The sequence below is a fragment of the Paramacrobiotus metropolitanus genome, unplaced genomic scaffold (genome assembly GCF_019649055.1).
Source record: "Paramacrobiotus metropolitanus isolate TYO unplaced genomic scaffold, Prichtersi_v1.0 Parri_scaffold0000027, whole genome shotgun sequence".
NCBI classification, from domain to species: domain Eukaryota; kingdom Metazoa; phylum Tardigrada; class Eutardigrada; order Parachela; family Macrobiotidae; genus Paramacrobiotus; species Paramacrobiotus metropolitanus.
Genome location: NW_026570247.1, coordinates 25,890 through 46,334, shown reverse-complemented (window position 1 = coordinate 46,334; position 20,445 = coordinate 25,890). Strand labels below are relative to the sequence as shown.

Genomic DNA, 20,445 nt, shown 5'->3' with positions numbered 1-20,445 from the left:
GGACATTCATTGTATGCGCCGCTTTAATTTTACCTGTATTTACCGATTTTATTTGCTCGCGAAAGCAGAAAAATCTGAAAAATGAGAATTGCTGATAAAATAAACAATGAAGCGCAAAAAATATGCAGTAAATAATTTTTCAATCATTTTTCGTGAGGTACTACTTTTCAAATGTGCGTTGTGCATAAAATTCAATCCCGAATGATGCGCTAAAATGCCGCACTTTTAATTTTTTCATCACAAATAAATTGTTTATTTTCGGGTTTCGTTGTTGCTTATTTTTACCATTATTTATCTGAAATCATGTACAGTACTGCAATTATCCGCAAAAAAACGGCAAATTCAGTTTTTAATTTCTTAAAGCACAAGTAGTTCCAATTGATTAATTGCAGATCAGCAAATTCCAACTTCCCCCAATTTAAAATAAATTATTTACAAATTTTTCGGCAATCAAATTCCTACGCTTTTTTTGCCTTATTTTACAAATGCATCCCGAAAAATACAGAAATTGCAATTTTTCGGCCATTAAATTCCTACGCTTTTATTGCTTTATTTTGCAAATGCATCCCGAAAAATACAGAAATTCCCTACGAGTGTCCTTAATATCGGGTAACTTTGGAGATTTTTTTTATCTGTGAGATCTAACTGCAGAAAATAAATCCATCACCAACGATTTCATCATAAAATTATCACAAAAAAACTAGTAACATCAAGTTCAAGATCAGAAAGATAAGCATCGGAAACCCGTCTCTCACCCACCGCGAAGAGAGGAGATTTCTCTTTTTTGGTCAAGGCCGGGAAAACGACATTCTATACGTAACAAACAACCGGTGCGGCTTCGTACAAACACGCACACGTACTACGAGAGGAATTCTTCAGCTCGAAAATAAAGCGCTAAACGGACATTATTATCAAAAAAATATAATGGAAGTTAAAAAACGACCCACGAGCTTAAACACGGATGATACGATGGGGGAGGATGCCTGGATGAAGGGGGGAGGGCCTCCTAATAACCGCCACGGCCGCCGCCGTCGTTCTCCGGACAGTTGCGGGGAGTGGCCTCACGCGCGGTCGCCGCCGCTTCCTCCTACGCCGCCTGCACAAGATACACACACACATTCATGAAAACGGCAGGTTAACGATTGTGGCTGAATTTTCCGCTTATGCCTGACATTATTTAGCAGTCAATTTTTCGTCGATGTAACGAAAATATTAAAAACATTATTCAAGATTATAAATATTTCCCACCGAAAAAGCACTCTCAATTACACTAATAAAAAAACGAAAATCCTGGATTTATTTTCAGTAAATTCAAAAAAAATATTTCTACCGAAGAAAATCATCAATTAAACTACTTATTAAAATCGATTTTAAAAAATTTGAGGGACAAAATTACAAAATTTAAAAATACAAAAAAACGAGAAAAAATTCAGTAAAACACCGGCTTTTCATTAGGATAAATTAGAAATCAGTTATTCCTACCGTAAAGGTACTGCCTATCGATAAAATTCTACGAAAATTACAGAATTAAAAAACTGAATTAACTGAATGCATCAAAATAAATAAAATAAGAATTATATTTTATTCGGACAATAACCAATTAACATTTCACGCCAACGGTGATAGACACTAATAAAAAAATTCAGCGACTTACCGCGCTTCTGCGGGCTGCCACTACCGCGCTTCTGCGGGCTGTCACACACGGCTGGAACCTTCACACGAACGAACTTCTCCAGGTCTCCCAGTGATTTCATGTAATCCCTAAAAATATTAGAAATTTTAATTTGCCATACACAAAGTGCGATGAATGGGAAAATGGCTTAGAGCACTAATGTTGTACTAAGCTGGTTGGAGATGGCCTGGTACTCGCAAAACCGACGTTGAAAATCACTTTTATTTACCAAACGAAACCAAAGACAAATGAAACACTAAAATGTTAGCCTGCACGTACGTCCTAACTGCAGTTGAAAACAAAGTGGTACAAATCAGGGCTGAAGATGGGAATGATGTGGAAAGTCAAGTACTTACGATTCAGCCTTCGCGGCAGGCTTCGACGTGCCCGCGTGCCGTAAAAAACGAACTCTCCTCCTACGTGGTCCACATCGGGTCGTACATACTTATTGATGTACTTCTTGTAATACTCCCACGCGGCGAGCTGCTGTAGGAGCTTCTTGGCCAGTGGTGCCGGATTTCGTCTCAAGAACTCAGCCAGACCCTTGAACTTATCGAAGTTGTCCGCAGCTGCAAAAAAAAGGTTGCCCAAATAATATTACTAAAAATTATTTGTGTGAGAAACACGTTCCCACCCACCGCAGAGAGAAGAATATTTCTCTTTTTTAGTCAAGGCCGGAAAATTACGAAATTACGTAACAAAAAAACATGCCATGCTACGCTACTACGGAGAGGAATTCTTCAGCTCGAAAATAAAGCGCAAAACGGACATTATTATTCAAAAATTAACGGAAGTTAAGCGGCAAAAAAATAGCCTACCATTTACACTTTCGAACCACACCAATAAAAAGAGAAACCGACATGAAAATAAGCGGCGTAATAAAAGCTAAACACAAATTATAAAATAATAAAAAGTCAAAGAATTAAATTACCAGAAACATTCGAAGAAAAAAAAATTATTAAAAACCAGAAAATCTGCGATTTATTATTTATTAAAGAAAAATCGTGTGATTTATGGTAATAAACATTTACTTACCAATTCCGATTATAATCCGAACTGTGGACCATGAAACATCCAGCGGTGTGCCGCCCACAGCCAGCCCTTCGTCGACGGCTTTCTCCGCATCCCGTTTAACCTCGAAGACCACAAAGCCGAAGCGCGGCGAGTCGCTGTTGGTCGACATCCACAGTTCCTTGACGTTGCCCACCTTCGGGAAGGTATTCAAGGCCTGGGTGACCTGGTGGTCACTGACCCCGACCGGGATACCGCGGACTAACACACGGAAGCCCACACCGTTCCACTTTGGTGGCACCTGGATGACGCCGCCGACATGGACTACTTCGCCATCGGAACTGCCGCTGCTGTCGCTCTTGTCCATGTTCCACACTATCAACATGCTGATCACATCGCAGTTAAATTGAAAAAAGAACAGGGAAAAGAAAAAACATTGGGGAAATCCCATTATACGGCGGCGACCCAAGCCGTAATCTTCCTATTCATTTCAAATTGAATTTTCGCAAAATCACTAGCAGTTACACGGAAAAATTTTGCTGATTAATTACCTATAAACAGTCTGTGAATTTTCTATTACAAAATCAACGGGAAAAAGTCGAAACAGCAGCGAGGAAACCGGTTTTCCGCGGAGGACCCAGACGGATCACCGCGGCTCTCTACGCAGCAATCTACCACAAAATAATTCTACAAACTTCAAATCCACGTACCTGAGATGGACTAGGAAGAAAACCGAAACTTTACACACACAAGAATCACGGAAAACCACGAAGCAGCCCGATGGACGCTGCCAAAACCCCAAAAACCCGCACGAAACACGACGAACTGGCTTCTCCCGATGAGACAGGCTCAGACAGCCCAAAGATTTTCGGTTCAGTTGCTTGGATGAAAATGAAATGCGGTGTGCTGATGATTGGCGTCTCGCAGCCGCAACGAGGCAACTCGGTCGGCTGCACGCGGGCGGATAAATTGCCCCGGGTGTTGCGCGATAGTGTACGCAGCGATGTGTACACGCTGCACGGTCGCCGCTGCGCATATCCGCACGGAAGTCGCTGTACGAGCGTATGCGCACGCGTACAGCGCGCCGCAGCCGCGCTGTACGCGACTTTGCTTGTACGTACAAGCACAGCGGCACAGGAATTGAACAGTCGCGACCAATCACAAGGCTGGTAAAAACAGTACACTGAGTACAGTACTTACCCCTTATGAATTTTGATCAGCTGTTCTCAGAAAAATCCGACTCGCATATGTTGGAATGCGGCCATTGCTCTGCCACGTGCGGCATTGCACAATTCAGCAGCCCAGCTACCCTGGGCAGGCAAACGAAATCAAAAGCCCTGGGCAATCTGCGGAATTGCTTACTTGCATGTTAAATGGCTGGTCATTCACCTCGCGATACGGTACGATCTGGAAGTGATTATTTATGTAATATTAAGTATAATCAACAACAACAATGATCATGGTGTTTTTTTAACGGTTAAATTTCTATCGTTTTATTTAGTATGTAAGTACCAGCGCTGGCTTTTTATTCTATGAAGTGGCTATTGCCGAATAACAGTAAAAATATAATCAAAAATTATTATTGGCAAAATAACATCGATGTGAAGTTGTGAACCGCAAATTAATTGATGTAAAATTTATAAGATATTGATCTCATTGTGTCAGTGTACTGTCATTTTAATTTTTCTGTGCCATACGCCTAGTAAATAATAGGATTTCACTGCAAAATCACAAATCCGTGTCTCATCGTTTTCAGTTTTGTTGATACCCGTTTATTTTTTTCCCGTTTATGGTCAGATACAGTACAGTAATACAGCGATAAGAGAAGATAAAAAGTTCATGTCAAAAAATACCCCCATACACCGCAGCAAAATGTTTAGCCAGTGGGTGGCACAGAAATAAAAAAGAACTCAACCATCACTTGCACAGCAAGCAAACCCGAGTAAATAAAGCGAAGATGAAACGGTACACACTTATACACCCGCTTAGCACCACACGAACGAGGAAACGGCCCAATACTGTCGCTGCCCGTCGCCCGCCTTCAGGGGGCGGCCTTGAGGGCCTTGGCGGGACTCTTGTGGCCCCGGGAGGCCTTGCGCTCGCGCGGCCCCTCCCCCCGCTCCAGGGGCAGGGGGGCGGCGGCGGGGGCGGGGTGCGGCGGGCGGACGGGCAGGGTGTAGTTGCTCATGCAGTGGAAGATGCCGCCGCGCGACTGAATGGCCACCATGATCATGCGCTCCTGCTCCACCAGCTCGTCCATTTTTATCCACTACACACAACAAAATCCACCAATTAATAACTTACTTCTTTCTTAATTTTTTCTTATTTACCAGTACTGTTAATTTATTTTGATTTTTATTTTATTTTGATTTTTAATTTATTTTGATTTTTATTTTGATTTCTAATTTATTTTGATTTTTACTGTTTTTGCATTTTTCATTTATTAATGCACTCTTTTACTGAATTTTCCCCATTTACTTATTGCTTCATTTAACACTTTTAAATTTTAAAATGACCTTTCTATTTACCCACATTTACATTTGTTCATTTTTTACCAATTTACAGTACACCTTTTTTATTTACTGTTACCTGTGTTTTTGTTTATAACTTTGTCTTTCTCCACATTTTCCTATTTTTTACCGACATTTTCCAATTATGAACATTTAAAATCTGTTAACCTGGAAATTTCTTCACTGACGCCTGCTCATTAATTCCCATTTTTCACTAATATTTTCTAGTTTTTACAGGATAATAAATAACAACAAGTAGTGTCGCCAGTGCAGCCGCCCTATCCCGTTGCCTACCGTGCGCAGCGTCTCCAGATCGATCTCGGCCTGCTTGATGCGCTCCCAGGAGGGATGCTTGGGGCAGTTCTTCTTGAAGAGCGAGCAGAAACGGCGCTCCCCGCCGGCCTCCTCGTCGCCGGCGGTCAGCGGGAAGCCGCACACCTCGTGCTCGTCCACGGCCTCCTTGTAGTGCTCCGGACAGATGACCTTCAGCCGTTTGCAGTACGTCATCGTCTTGGGGTTCAGGGTGTCGCAGAAGATGTTGGACGAGGTGGCCGTGATGAAGGCCGACCCGTACGACGTCTGGTTCTCCAACTGTTCACGCCAATCAATCACATTTTATTACACATTCTCTTACACACGCGGATTTTAATTATTACGCATTTTATTACATTTTTATTCCAGTATTTTATTGGATTTTTTCTTATTCGGAATTTATTTCGCACTTTTTGATTTTAGTTTTCTTTTAGCATTCTGACTGATTTTTTTTATTATTTTGATTTTATTTCGCAATTATTGATTTTATTAAATTTTTCACACTTATTGATTTTATTTTTATTTCATTATTTTCACTGAATTTTTTATTATTTTGATTTTCTTTCACAATTATTGGCTCCGTAACAAGAAACCAGCAACCGATAAACCGCTTCAAATTACCCCAAAAAATAATATTAATTATTGCAGCGCATACGGTTACAAATTCAACCAACGCTACGATTGCGCAATAATAAATCCACAATTATTACATGATGAACCGCGAAAAAAAAAACAGAATAATAACTAGTCAACTCTGAAATAGATGCTACTACGTAAATTCAGCATTAAAAATTACAATTCCGATAAAATATTCTTGGGACCGGCAGCGCTCCTGCACCATAAAGAATTACTGACTAATTATTAGCCTCACCATAGACAAGAAAAAATCAGACAAAATATACGTTTAGCCACTACACTACGAAATTAACACTAAAATCAACAGTAATAAACACGAAAATATTCCAAAGATTAGCCTCACCAGAGATAAGAATAATCAGACAAAATATACGTTTAGCCACTACACTACGACATTAACGCTAAAATCAATGGCAATAAATACGAGGATATTCCAAAGTACAGGTTACCTTGTTGGAGCAGCCCTCAAAGTGCTTGAGGGCGGTGCGGATGGAGACGAGACGGCCGCAGGTGATGCAGATGAGGGAGGTGTCCTGCGTGTCCTTGACGGCGTCCTCCTCGGCCTCCTGGTCGGCGGCGGGCGGGGTGCGCTTCCCTAATCGCATGTCAGCCTCCAGGTGGGCCTTGCGCGCCTGCAGCTTCTCCAGCATCACCTTGCAGTCGGCCAGCTTCTTGCGGATCCCGTCCATGTCCTTCTGGTTCAGCAGGGTGGCTGCGTACGTGTGCTGACCGAACTGCTCCAGACGCTGCGGCATGATCGTCATCAGACGCCTGCCAATGAACCACATAATTATCCCAGTAATTATTTCCCATCATTTAATCGCTATTTTCCCATCACATTGTGGGAAATAATTAATTAATAATTTCCCATCACATTGTGCTGCACGGAAGAAACAAACAGCAAAGAAAATTTACAAAAGAAAACCAGAATTAAACGCCATGTTGAAATTTATTTTTCAATTAATTTCGATTAAAGACTGCACCGTGCAAATAAACAATAAATGAAGTCAAAATTAACTGGTTAATTTACTGGTTTATTTTTTAACTTGAAGTTTAATTTATTCAAATTTAATGAAATTACATGGATTTAATTTCATTCAAATTTCATCAGAGTTCAATTAGAGCAAATTTATTTTAATCTAATCAAATCAGAATTTTTCTGCGGTTAGTCAAATTGAAAACTTTCAAATCAAACCAAATCAAGAAATTACGAAGCCATTAGAAATATACAGTAAGCGCTGAAATGGAATAATGGGAAATTTAATGAAAATTTAATTGACTCACAATTTAAAGCGAATAAAATTCAAGCTGAATTAAAAAATTAATTTAGCCGATTTTTAAAAAAAAACGACGTAACGCCTACTTGGCCGCCAGGGATCGTCCGCACTCTTCGGCAAACAGTAAAGCAATAAAATAAAAAAAACGGAAACTTAACTGAAAGTGTTTAAATTTTTAAAATCAGTTGTAATTCAATCAAAATTTACTGAATAAAATAAAAATATAATCTGCAACATTCGCAAAGCTTACTTGGCCGCCAGTGATCGTCGGCATTCCTCGGCAAACAGTACAGAAATAAAATTCAAAAAAAAACGGGAAATTTAATGGAAAATCATTTTAAATGGAACAGAAATTCAGTTTAATTCAAACGAAATTGATTTAATACATAACTTGCAAAATGAGAAAAGCTTACTTGGCGGCCAGCGATCGTCCGCACTCCTCGGAGCAGTACTTGGAGTTGGGCGCGGCGGCAAAGCAGCACTTGGGTCCGAGACACTGCTTCATGTTCTTCCGGTCGAACCCGGCAAACTCCCGTCCCTCCTCCTCCTCGGCATGCCCCGCCCCCGCCGCCGCGCCCGCCACCACGGCGGCCTGCGGCGGCGTGACGGCCTTCACGGGGGCCTTGGCCTTCTTCCCGGCGCCCTTCTTCTGCAACACACACCGCCACACCCGCACTCCAATTATTACCATCATAACCACAACCAGACAAGCGTGAGGCATGCACAGTTAGTTCACTCGTCACGTGCAAGGACAAGACGGGGGGTGCGAGCGGTGAGAGAAAAGTGAGAGCGAGAATAAGAGTTTGACAAGACAGCGCGAGCAGCGTGCCCGTGAGCGCGCCCCCCACCTTGCAGTTGGGGTGGTCCGGTCCGGCGAAGGCGGCCTGCTCGATGGCGCCCACCTCGGGCGGCACCGGCAGCGGCGGCGGGATCCCGTGCGCCAGGGCGTTCTCCACTTCCTGCAGTCAAGGTTACGGTTGGTTGCTTCAACTCACACCCGTCTAGCCCGGCCCCGCCCCACACACCACCACGCACCCACAGTTTTCGCTTGTTATTTTTGCCGTTCACGGTGCCGGGGATATTTTTCCTACTATTTTTGCTATTTTTTGTCACGTATTTTCTTGATGGCTGAATTGTTCATGCGGATTATTTATGCATTACGCACGTATTTCCATGCTTCCTACATTATTTATCCATGTATTTCTATGCTTCCTAAATTACAGTATCTATTTTCTAATCGGAATTGTTTGTTTTGAATTTTTTCTGTTCTGTTCTAAAAACAAACGGTTGACTTTTTTCCACACACTGTCAAAAAAACGCATTTTCTTCTTCAGACCATCAAAATCATTAACTAAAATTTTTATTTTATTGCTATTTATTTCTGTTTTTCAGTTTCAATTTATTTTCTGAATTTATTTTCCAGTTGCCTAATTTCTATAAATTTTTACTGATATTTATTTTTAACTCCTATTCAATTCATTTCGGTTTTTTGATAGTTATTACTTAAATAAATCTTACACTTCCTATAAAATAGCACTAAAACACATATTTCGATTCTGCTATACTGTTCCGTATATTTTGTTATATTTTTAACTTCTACGCTATGTTTATTGCATTTTTTCCCTGCTCAGTTGCACAAGCACGTCCGAATGCCCTAATCTTTTATAAATCTATACTGCAAATTTATCCAGCAATTTTCTACGATACGGATAAACTATTATTTAAATCAGTTTTAATTCTACAATTCGACTTACCGCCAAATTCCGCGACTGCTTGGTATTCTCAAAGGACTGCCGGGCGATGGCGGCCGCCTTGGCCGGCGTCTTCCTCCCCCCGGCGGGTTTGGCGGGACTGCCGGCGGGACTGCCCTTCCCCTTGGGCGTCTTGCTGCGGGCCTTGGCGGGACGGCGCACCGCGACGGCGCCGTTGTGCTCCACGGAGGCGCGGCCCTTCCGCGGGGCGCCGGCGGGGGGCCCCGCCCCGGCCGCTTCCCAGTCCCCGTCGTCCTCGGCGTCCGACGCGGAGACGGAGGTGCTGGCCGGCCCGTTCCCCGGTCCGCCCGCCGCCCCCGGCTGCCCGGCCTCGGGGGCGGGGCGCGGCGCGGCGGCGTCGGCGGGGGGCGAGGCGGCCGTGCGCTTGGGCTCCTTCTTGGAGGAGGATTTGCGCGGTTTCTTCTCCGAGCTGCGCTTCTTCGTCGCTTTGTAGGTGATCTTCAGGGAGGGGTCTTTTTCTAGTGAAATATGGCTTTTATTACGCGACGACCGAAATGGAGGCATTTTTGCCATAAAAAAACGACAATTTTACAAAGAAAATATTCACCACACGCCAACTTTGCATGGGGTATTTTTGGCCTTTTTACACAAATTTCTAGATTTATCTAGCTAAATTTAAAGCAGTGAATTCAGTGATTTTCGATAGCAGCGTTATCCGTTAGTATTCTTGGAATTTACAAGAGGATTTAAATTATTTCAGCGAAACAATGGAGATGCTATCTGTGCAGTGCACAACGGATAAAGCGCGGCAGCGATGTCAACGAACACCCACGCAACCGGATATGTCGGCTATACATGCACACGCAATCGGATTTATCGGCTATATCGATATGCACTATGCAGTACGTAAATATTAGGGGCGCGCTACAGCGCTACGGCAGTACGCATATTTTTCATCTTCAATCGATTCATGTACGGATAGTCGGATACGCTCTTAAATTTTTCAACCAAACTTGCAGGAAAAAATTCCTTAACGGGCTTCTCAAAATTAACATAAAAATACCCGAAAACCAGTGGCTTTTTAAAAAAATTAAATCCTTCAAAATAAAAATTTATTCGAAAATTAATCATTTAAACAGTAAATCCTCTCCAGTAAACCTCACCTGCGATTTAAAAATAAAATTAATTCGAATTAAACAAGCAGCCGCATTCCAGGTTAGAAACCAGTAAAAAAATAAACAACAGCTCGTAGAATCGAAGAACCCTGCTAAAAACGCTAAATCTGAAATCAAAAACTTAGAAAATCAACTACACAGTCAAATACCACAGCAAAGACCCGTATGCAAACTGCTACACGGGAATAATTGTTGAAATAAATTGCCAACTAAATCAAAAGCACTGGAAAGTGAAATGGCAGATATAGGTTTGAGGCACGAACCCTGGCAGGTGGCGCAGAAGTAGTTGTTGATGCGATTCCCCTCCGTCTGCGTGACGCGCACACAATCCCCGTGGAACCATTCCTCGCACTTGTCGCACTGTCTGCAACCACGCAACACACCGCCGTCAACGCGGAGAAGGGGCGAAACAGGGCAGGGGGGCCCCGCTCAGACGGGCCACTTACATCATGAAGCGATCCGACGCAGCACTACGGCACACACAGTACAGCACCGTCGCCATACTGCAGTACTGATCAGTTCGTGGATTCTCCGTAAAAACAATCACCCGACGGGATTCCCGTGCCGTTTGCACTGGGAACACTTGCACTCCTCAACGTTTACAACAAGGAGTAAGAAAGATCAGGAACTGGGAAACGTCAGAAAACGGGGAGACTGTCAGTGAAAAAGTCGATAAAACTGGAAACTGGTAAACAACGTGCACTGCAGTCTGCAGACGACGCAGACCCAGTTTTCACTGGTGGTGTAGTGAGCCGAGCGGTTACATGCGGTGGCACGGCGACACCGGCCACCCGGTGCGGGCGCCCAGTGAGACTGAGCCGCGTGATGGATGTTTTCTGTTTATGTACCTCGTACATGTACAGTACTGTAGAGTAAAGGCCTATTTATACTTGGGTGTAAGGCCGTCACATCTCACGGAACTGATAAACTTTCACGAGTATACACACTTTCACATCTCCGTCACAGTGCACGTGACTGGGTTGGGAAGTATAAACACATAACCGGACAGTGTCCGGAAATTAGTTCCGTCAACTTTACGGACGTCAAAATCCGGTTTCGTCCGTCAAAATTCGAAAATAGAACTGGTTCTATTTTTTCAAGTTGACGGACGTCAAATTCTGTTTTTCTGCACACGTCTTTCTTTATTCTCGCAAAAGATTCGCGAAGGTTCCGAAAGTTTGCAAGTACTCGCAGCGCAGTTTATGCCGGCTTTTGTATTAGGTATTTCGATCGACTTTATATTTAAAACATCGACTTTTATATAACACGCTTTTATAACACGTTTTCACAACTTCTGAAAAATGACCACGCTGGGCGACGAAGATTTTGATGAGGAGCAACAACGAGAAGAAATGAAAGCAGCCGACGACGATATGAAAAGGGAGTTCTTGATCAAAGAAGTGCGTAAACGACCTGCTCTTTGGGATACTTCGCACGCTGAATACAAATCACGAGGAGTATGAAAAAGCTGTTGTGGGAGGAGGTGTCAGCGGCCATTGGAGATCCAGGTAAAACGGTTTCCGTATTATTTTAAACGGGACTTTTAATGATATACGGTTATTATACATGATTATTGTGACCACATTATGACAATCATTCATAATCTAAAGTAATCTTATTTTAATTCCATGTTTTATAATATTAAGCATGTTATCTTGATCTCTTTTATTGATTTTGTCGTAGCTGAGGTTTGCAAAAAACTATGGACGCAGCTTACGGACTACTATACGAAGCTGCTGAAAGAAATGGCGAAGCCGGTAAAGCTCCCGACCGGATCTGCAGCAAACCAAAAAGGGAAGAAAAAGAAAGAACCAGCCTGGCAGTATTTTCAAGAAATGGAATTCCTGAGACCGGTAAAAGAAACCCGCAAGTAAGCATACAAACATTTTTTATTTACATTGGTTTAGTTATACAGTACGGCATATTTATTTTTGTACATATCTTGCGTTATTTGAATTTTTAATATAATATTATTTAAATTTTATTCAGAACCACAACCAATCTTAAACGGCGCCTGGAAAATGAACCGGAAAGCTCAGACACAACGGTTCTGGAAGCTACCAGCTTTATAGCAAACACTCCAGTCGGCGAAGAGAACGTTTCATCGCAACCAGCATCTACCCCAACGCCGAAAAGTCCCGAAACGAACTGTCTAAGGTGGCAACTGAAGATAAGCTGGAAGCTGCATTTCTAAGCTATGTCGATAAACTGGGGACACATTTGGACTCAAACAAGAACACCGACTCGGAAACGAATAGCTGGTGTAAGTAGGCAAAGTGATGTAAAAAACTATAATAATCATAAAAGCGGACACATCATGTTAAAAAAATTTTGTTTTTAGGTGATTTAGTAAAGGCATCAGTTGTCAAACTGCGCCCTCGCAATCAACTGGAGCTTAAAAAAAGGGTGTTGGACTTGCTCCACGAGTACCAAATGTCAGAACTGGATGACTAATTTCATTTCGACTTTTCTCTTATACTAATTACGCCAGTAGAAGGTAGATGGAGTTTAACAAAGGTAGATGGAGGTGGGCTTTAACAAATAATTTGTTGGTTATTGCTTATCGTTAAAAGTTTAAATGTGCATTTGTTGTTATGGTTTCTATCTTTAATAAGTACAGTATTAGCACGCTGATATACATTGCACAGGTAGCCGTAAGTAGGATAATAAGTAATTGCAAATGTTTCGTGGCTTATTTACAACCAACCTTGATGTCGTTGCTAGTAAAAAACTCAGAAACCATGGTGTATTACTTTTTCCGCCCAAGTGCCATACGTTCTTGCCAGGAGACTTTACCCTGCTCGCTTAAAAATAATCTCGCAAACAATCACGAATTTGAAGGGTAAAGTTGCGGCACGATTCGAATAGTTTGACGTCTGTGGTCGAAACAAAGATTGGTCCGGGTTTATTCCCTGTCTCCAGGCTCCTCCGAAATTGACCCATCCTCCTGTATGAGATCCGAATACATGGGAGGGTTGTATTTCCGGCTAGTTACGGCAGCAGTCTGCTCTGTGCGTATCAAATAGTTATGTAGTGCCACGGTAGCTTTGATAATAATATCAACAGTTTCGGGGTCACACTGGAGTGGACAAGCCAGAATGCGCCAACGATTCACCAAAATGCCAAAGGCATTTTCTAGGATGCGTCTTGCTCGGCTTAGCCGGTAATTGTATATTCGGCTGGCATCGTCCAGATTCTTTTCCGGGTATGGGCGCATTAGATTTTCTTTTAGTGGAAATGCAGCATCCGCTACAAATAAGTGCGGTGTTGGGACTTCTGTTCCAGGAAGTGGCTGCGGAGGAGGGAGACCAAGCTCGCCGGCGTCCAGAGCTTTGCCCAAAGCCGAAGCAGCAAAAGTACCACCATCACTCTGCCGACCGTAGCCGCCGATATCCACAATTTGAAAACAATAATCAGCATCTACGCATGCCAGTAATACGATAGAGAAGTACTCCTTGTAATTGAAAACTTCGATCCGGAATTATTTGGCGCCTGTAACAACATTTCACTTGTACAGATGTAGTATATATGATATATATAATTATATATATCGTATTGTAGTGACGATTTTTTACTGTTGTAAATAGTACTTAATATATTATATAGTTTTATATACTAGCATAATGGCCTACTAAACTCACTGTGATTTCGACATGTTTGCCATCGATCGCTCCAACACAGTTCGGGAACTGCCACTTGTTCCAGAAGCGCACAGCAATTTCTCCCCATAAATGCGTTGTTGGAGGTGACACATATTCCTCAACCAGATTATCCCAAATCGCTTTGCAGGTTTCGCGAAAATAATGTTGACAGAGCTTTTAGACATTCGATATCGCCGCGCAATACTACTTTGCGGAACACCATCAACTAAAATGCTGCGAAAAAAAGGAAATAAGTACGCTCATCAAGTGTGTTAAAGAACCACAGACAAACCTTAGTGTAAGCCCAAGCCGCTCGTCAGGAGTAATTGGTACTAGATGGGTTTTTTTCCGGGTCAAATCTTTCTCCACCAGTTGTAACAAATGCTGATAACGTTCCTTGGTCATCCGAAAATGCTCATAATGAAGTTCGGGATCATCAGAACGCAGGTCGTTTACCATGGTATTCAGTTCAGTTTTGCAGCTCGCTCTTTGTAAAATTTTCGCATATACAGTCGTCTCGGTAACCTTCGCTTTTCGATCGAGAACGCCTTCGGGCTAAGAGAAACGCAATTCCCAAAACCAGGAAAGAATTTTGAAAACAGTGGCATCATAGGCAACCATTTTTGCTCCAAGCAGGAAAAAGTTCAGGATACCAAAACGATTTGAAATTTTCAGAAATTTAATTTTGGCACAAAATTTGAGTTTTTGACGAACGTGACTTCTGGAGTATAACCAGAAAGCCGCTTCTTGAATGCCCGTGACATAAGCCGGATCTTAGCACCGTTTTATGTTATGTCCATGTTTTCTTTCGTACGTTCATTAGGACGTACATAAAATGCATTTCTGACGGACGTAAAGAAAAACGTGACTGAAGTGAAGTATAAATAGGCCTTAACCCTGCACTTGACAGCTTTTTTTACAGCCCAGAGAGACGTACGTTGTACGAGCACATTCACCATTCACATGTGTTGCCTGTGACTAGGCAGGCAGCACATGTGAGAGCAGTGCAGTCGGCTCTGAGCCAGCTGAACGTTTGTCAGTACTACAGTGCCGTATAGCTCATATCGTACGAAAAAGCTGTCAAGTGCAGGGTTACTCTGCAGTATTGCTTTTACAGCTGTTATAACTTTTGAATGTTTGGTACTCGTACCGCCACTCTGAAAATTAAAATCATTTATGGAAAAAATCTGTCAAAGCGAATTTTTCTCATATTTCTGGCAGATACTGTCATCATGTCATCACTGTCATGCACTACGCACTTCTAGCTTCGTAATTAAGTACATACATATCTCTATTATTTTGTCAATTTTGTAATAATTTTATTTTACGCAGCGCCTTTACCTTTTTACATGGATGCAATCATGCAGTACTATTGTTATATATTACAGTACATGGTATTGTCAGTTATTTTTAAGGATCTGTACTGGCTCTATACTGTATAGTAAGCGCAATACATGTGGATTCTAACTATATAAAGAGGAATTTTATCATTGTATCTATATAGTTATAAATAAGTGCAATTTATTAGGGAAGCACTGATTGCATATTAAAATCTACAACATTTCAATCTACGGCTTTTTGTGCCCATGCAGCTGCCTGATACGTAGTTCAGATCTATTAATTGTAAGTTATCTAATAATAAAAGGATTATTAATACGAATATGGTATTATCGACAGGTATGGTGTACACAAATTTTATGGAAATAATAATTTCATTCTAAATTAAGTATACAGATACATGTATCTGTACTGTGTACAGTATGACTGACACTTACAGTTAGCATCAATATACAAGTATCGTACAAGTTTGTACTTGTATGTGTTGTCTGTGATTTGCAGAATACAACATGCAGGATCGTATAGATAATATTATAATTATTATATCTACATTTTTATGATTTCAGTCGAAGCACCGTGATAATTATAAGGATTATACAGTTGATAATATATACCGTATTATAATCTATTTCCGGTCCTGTGCGTGCCGCATGCAACGTACATGCAACACGCGGTGATGAGGCACCACAATTATTACGTAGGATTGGTAGGATTAACAATTTTTGGACAACGAATGTTCCAGTCAAATGTTTACAAAATCTGCAAAGATGGCTCTTTCCCAAAAATGACGCAGCAATACGTAAATACGGTGTCGGTTAAATATCGTGCGCAAATTAAGCGAAACTAACAGGTAAGTGATTGTACATGTTCTGTGTACCGTGTAAATTTTGTATAACGGTACATTATTAACGAAAACATTGCATAAACGCATGAATATAAACGATAAAAAGTTTTCGGTATCCAGCATAACCTGGACCACGGTGTGAAGTTGTGAAGTCACTGGGAAGCAAAGAGAAAAATGTGGCTGTACTATGCGCGTAATACCCGAGAATGGTAACACCGTAGCGGTTGGTCGCGAATTAGGAGATATTTTCAGGAAAACAAAGAATGTTATTACATATGAATTTATCGCTATACTTAAAGTACAGATGCATATCTATATATAGTCGTGTTCGTGCAGAATCACTGCAGATAAGTACTTGTATAAACTGAGTCGATCGTGCATAAAAAAATAATGATCATGAAGGATACGCAATAAATTAGCCGTAATTAAGATATGCAGATTTGTGATGCTTGCTGTAACGTACGTACACAAACCAGTATTAAGTGCCGTTATTTCAACTGCCGCCACAAGATCGATCGCGTTCTAAATAGAGCTAATCAATTAAAGGAGATCAATCACGAATACAAAATTAAAGGGTTCGACGCCGTATTGAACAATGTGCCTGGGTACCCGTCTTGGCAACGCGTACGGAGGACCGTACATTAGCTGGACGCCAATTCCACGCATGCCACCGAGCCGATTTACCCGGTTAAAGTAGGGTTTACGTGTTATTCCGCCGGTGGAGGAGGACGCTGGCCAGGAGCTGGTGGGCCTGCTGGCGGTAGAGCAGCGAGGTGGAGTAGGTGATGAAGGGCGGCCAGAGGTGGCTGGCGATGGTCAGGTAGGTGGCCAGCTGCAGCAGCACCCGGTAGGGACCCGGTCCGGGGGAGGGCTCCAGCCGCAGCACGATGAACATGGGCAGCTGGCTCAGCAGGTAGATCAGCACGTTCGCCGACACCACCACCACCGTGCGCCGCAGCTGCCACATCGTCCGCATGCCTACATCGTCCCAGTTATACTCTATTTCAGATTATTTATTTGTACGGTATTAGAAATAACAGTCTACAAGCTGGTCCCGTCATTTCTAACGTAAATTACTCGTAGCACGTAGTAATTTAGCGCCAAATTTGCGCTTAGCATGATACTACACTGCGCCACCCACAATGACAAATTCACTCCTCTCAGTGTTCAAGGAAATTAATTCAAATGCAGGTAAAGTTAATATTCTATAATTCATAATTATTGTTCGATATAAATCTGTGCTGTACGGAAGTTTTGCGTATAAAAATGACAGGCGACGATCGACTTTAAAGCATAGCGCATCGAAATTTTGATAAAAAATACATATATGGAATCGAACGTAATTACATCTGCCTGGTTTCGAGTATATAGCTATATACTCGAAACCAGGCAGATGTAAATTTTTTTTTTGACGATGCGCTCTATAGAGCGCAGCTGCATTGAGCGAGACACCGGCAAAATGCATTAAACGGCGCTTGACGGGATTACCGAAATGAAGACGCCGTCATTACAGTGAACAGGCCGCAAGTGCCGCTTCTAACGGCCCTTGACAGCCGCTTACCGGAAAGAGCGCCCTTCCCCGCCGGTGTTCCCTCGCCGGCCGTGTACACCCAGGCACGCGCCTCACCGTGCTCCCGCTCCGCATCCGTCAGCGCCACGACGAGAGTGCTCTCCGCGGACGAGCTGCCGGTGCCGGTTGTCAGCCGGGATCGATGCGAGATGATGGTGATGTGGGGATGCGCCGCCTGCAGTTTCAGCAGCAACGAGGCCGAGCGTTTCCGGCGCAGCAGGCGCTGGTATTTCCATTTGCCGGCGAGATAGCCCAGCCGCAGCTGGGTGACCAGTAGTACGCCGCTGGCCAGCGGTACTGGTAATGCGAAGAACCAGTCCGAGTACCACGTCGACCAGGTCGCCAGGAAGGTGCTGCATTTGCAGTTATTATTAGTACTACCGAAACATTTTTGATAACAACTGTTTTGATGACATTCTGTAGCCAGATGATTTGTGTACTCGTACATTTGGCCAGACACCGATTGTACGTGAACTGCTTTTACACCGAACCAGGATTTGCTGCAAATTTTCTACAGAGGTTCAGAAATCACTGTTAAATCCATTTTAAGGTAAGTAATTCTGGTTCGATGTAGAAAAGGCATTCAAACTTCGTATGTAAATGTGAAACGACTTGTGCGTGCGACTACGACTACGACTTGTGCGTATAATTATGTGAAAATTTGAAGGTACGTTTGGCACTAGTACACCTGAATGCGTTTAAATTTTCTGGTAACTTATTTTACTTATAAACCGTCAACGAGATGATGCGTGCCCAAAGAGTGTTTACGGCAATGTTTACAAACCATATGGCAACAGAATGATATAAAGCAAAACAACAAATCAAATCAATGAATCAAATCAATATACAAAAAAGGCTCTGCGAGAAAGCAAAACGCACGTGTGCAGTACACGAATGTGGGCCAGTACACGATTTGGTGCCATGTATCTTATTAAACAATAAATGGAAAAGTTATTATTATTAGGTACAAGAGAATAATCAAACTTCATCAGCGGAGATATTTCACCAGGATATTGGAATCTTTGTTAGAGTCAAACTTACATAGTTCTATATAAAATTTTATATACGACTAGTTCTTTGGTTTGATTTTTTGAGATAAAAGTTGGCCAACCTGTTGATAGCCGGGAGATGGACGAACACCACCGGCATACACGTCACACAGATGACCGCCCCGACGGCAAAGTACCCCCACAGCCCGGCGCACAGCGCCCGGTGCGGACCGGGCCCCGCCAGATGCTGCAGATACCCCCGGGGGAATTCCACCGCCGCCCACCGGTCGGCGCTCAGCACCGCCAGACTGCAGGGGGAGATGTTGGCCGTCACGGTGGCCAGGAGGACGGTGGGGTAGGTGATGGGCGGGAAGGGCCGGCCGAGCACCAGCAGCGCCGGGAGGTGGACGAGACAGCACAGGCCGAAGAGGAGGTCAGAGCAGCAGAGCGACAGGAACCACAGAACGGTGGGATGGCGGTGCAGGGTGCGGCAGAAGACGGCCAGGCTGAAGGCGTTGGACAGGGAAATCGCCGCCCCGATCAGGAGGGTCACCACCTCCCGGGTCACGCTGTCGACGGGGCCGGGGAGGGTGGTGTTGGTGCGGTTGGCCGCCAGCATGAATAAGACCGGCATTTTTGCTGTGTGATGGGTAATCACGAGTACCTTATGCAACAGACCAATTCAAAGATGATTTCTGATGCATATTTCATAGCTGGTATGTTCTTGCAAAATCACGACGATTCGTTCGACTTAGAAACAACTTGGAAGTAAAGTCTCATTAGGAATCGGTAGTCTTGCACTACGAGTATGTAACAACATACATCAGGTCGACTTCTGGTGGGCGCAGGAGGCTAGATGGTGGAGGGATTAAAGGGTATCCCTTCAAAATCGCACGGTGGTGTGATGCTGGGAACGGCAGCAGCTGCGCATCATCAGTCGGATCATAGTGTAAATGCCGGTTAATCGATTAATCGATGGATAGAATGATTACCACAGCATAATTAAACCCGGTTATAGCTGAACTTTACCGCGTTCTAGACGACAAACTTAGTTAAACCGAATCACTGATGGGTTGATAAAATAACTGCATACTCAGCCGGCACAACATAAATAACCGTCGCATTATTTTTCGAGGCGCAGAAATGTCTAAATAAACGACGGCAACGCGATGCTTAATTAATTCCCGATGCAGCATAAAAACGCCAATTACAAAACGCTGACAGACGCATCACAAGCCGCGAGCAGGGGAAAATGTTGTGAATACCGATGCGTGTTTTGTAAGGGTGGGAGAATAGCGGATTGTTGAAGGACAACAGCGTTACGCACATGTGCATATATATATATAACAGCATCACAAGACGATATTGTGCGGCTACAAGGGATACAATCAACTTCCGCTGACAAACGCATTAGCCGATTATATGTACCGGGGATTGTGTGAGAAGGGACAAAAGACGCGAAGGTAATCGATTGTCGATGGGAGATGCACGTGCAGTACATCTCCGGTTGTGTATACAATCATGCCGGCGGTTAAATATTTAAGAGGGGAACCGCCAAAAGAACAGGAGAGACAGGCGCAGATTCGCAATGTGCCGGTTGTGCATTGCGCTGCATTAATTGTACCCGCTGTGCATGTTGTACGGGTACAAGTGGCTCGTAGCTGGATTTAGGTAAACAAGCGTCTCAGGTTCCGGTTGAGAGTACGCCGAGAAGAGCAATTTCAATGACACTATGACAGCTTTAATGGATGATTGACG

At 43.1% G+C, this 20,445-nt stretch overlaps 3 protein-coding genes across 4 annotated transcripts; all 3 read right to left on the bottom strand.

Annotated features, from left to right (window-relative positions):
* Positions 1–604: 604 nt before the first annotated feature.
* Positions 605–3,623, bottom strand: LOC129587979 (uncharacterized). The gene is made up of 5 exons (XM_055481965.1): positions 3,394–3,623; positions 2,708–3,069; positions 2,029–2,241; positions 1,655–1,761; positions 605–1,096 (listed from the first exon to the last, which is right to left on the bottom strand). The coding sequence occupies exons 2-4, from the start codon at positions 3,066–3,068 to the stop codon at positions 1,751–1,753; spliced, it is 585 nt and encodes a 194-aa protein (XP_055337940.1). The 5' UTR covers position 3,069; positions 3,394–3,623; the 3' UTR covers positions 605–1,096; positions 1,655–1,750.
* An 827-nt stretch (positions 3,624–4,450) lies between these two features.
* On the bottom strand, positions 4,451–11,012 carry LOC129587918 (CXXC-type zinc finger protein 1-like). 2 transcript variants are annotated; one of them, XM_055481875.1, is made up of 8 exons: positions 10,752–11,012; positions 10,569–10,669; positions 9,173–9,648; positions 8,267–8,377; positions 7,832–8,067; positions 6,591–6,912; positions 5,488–5,784; positions 4,451–4,952 (listed from the first exon to the last, which is right to left on the bottom strand). In XM_055481875.1, exons 1-8 carry the CDS (start codon positions 10,805–10,807, stop codon positions 4,725–4,727), a joined length of 1,827 nt encoding a protein of 608 aa, XP_055337850.1. In that variant the 5' UTR covers positions 10,808–11,012; the 3' UTR covers positions 4,451–4,724. The 2 variants fall into 2 exon arrangements, with proteins under 2 accessions (XP_055337850.1, XP_055337851.1); XM_055481876.1 differs by lacking the exon at positions 8,267–8,377.
* A 5,495-nt stretch (positions 11,013–16,507) lies between these two features.
* On the bottom strand, positions 16,508–20,223 carry LOC129587983 (uncharacterized). The gene is made up of 4 exons (XM_055481971.1): positions 19,510–20,223; positions 18,810–19,351; positions 17,690–18,051; positions 16,508–17,106 (listed from the first exon to the last, which is right to left on the bottom strand). The coding sequence occupies exons 2-4, from the start codon at positions 19,319–19,321 to the stop codon at positions 16,829–16,831; spliced, it is 1,152 nt and encodes a 383-aa protein (XP_055337946.1). The 5' UTR covers positions 19,322–19,351; positions 19,510–20,223; the 3' UTR covers positions 16,508–16,828.
* Positions 20,224–20,445: the final 222 nt, after the last annotated feature.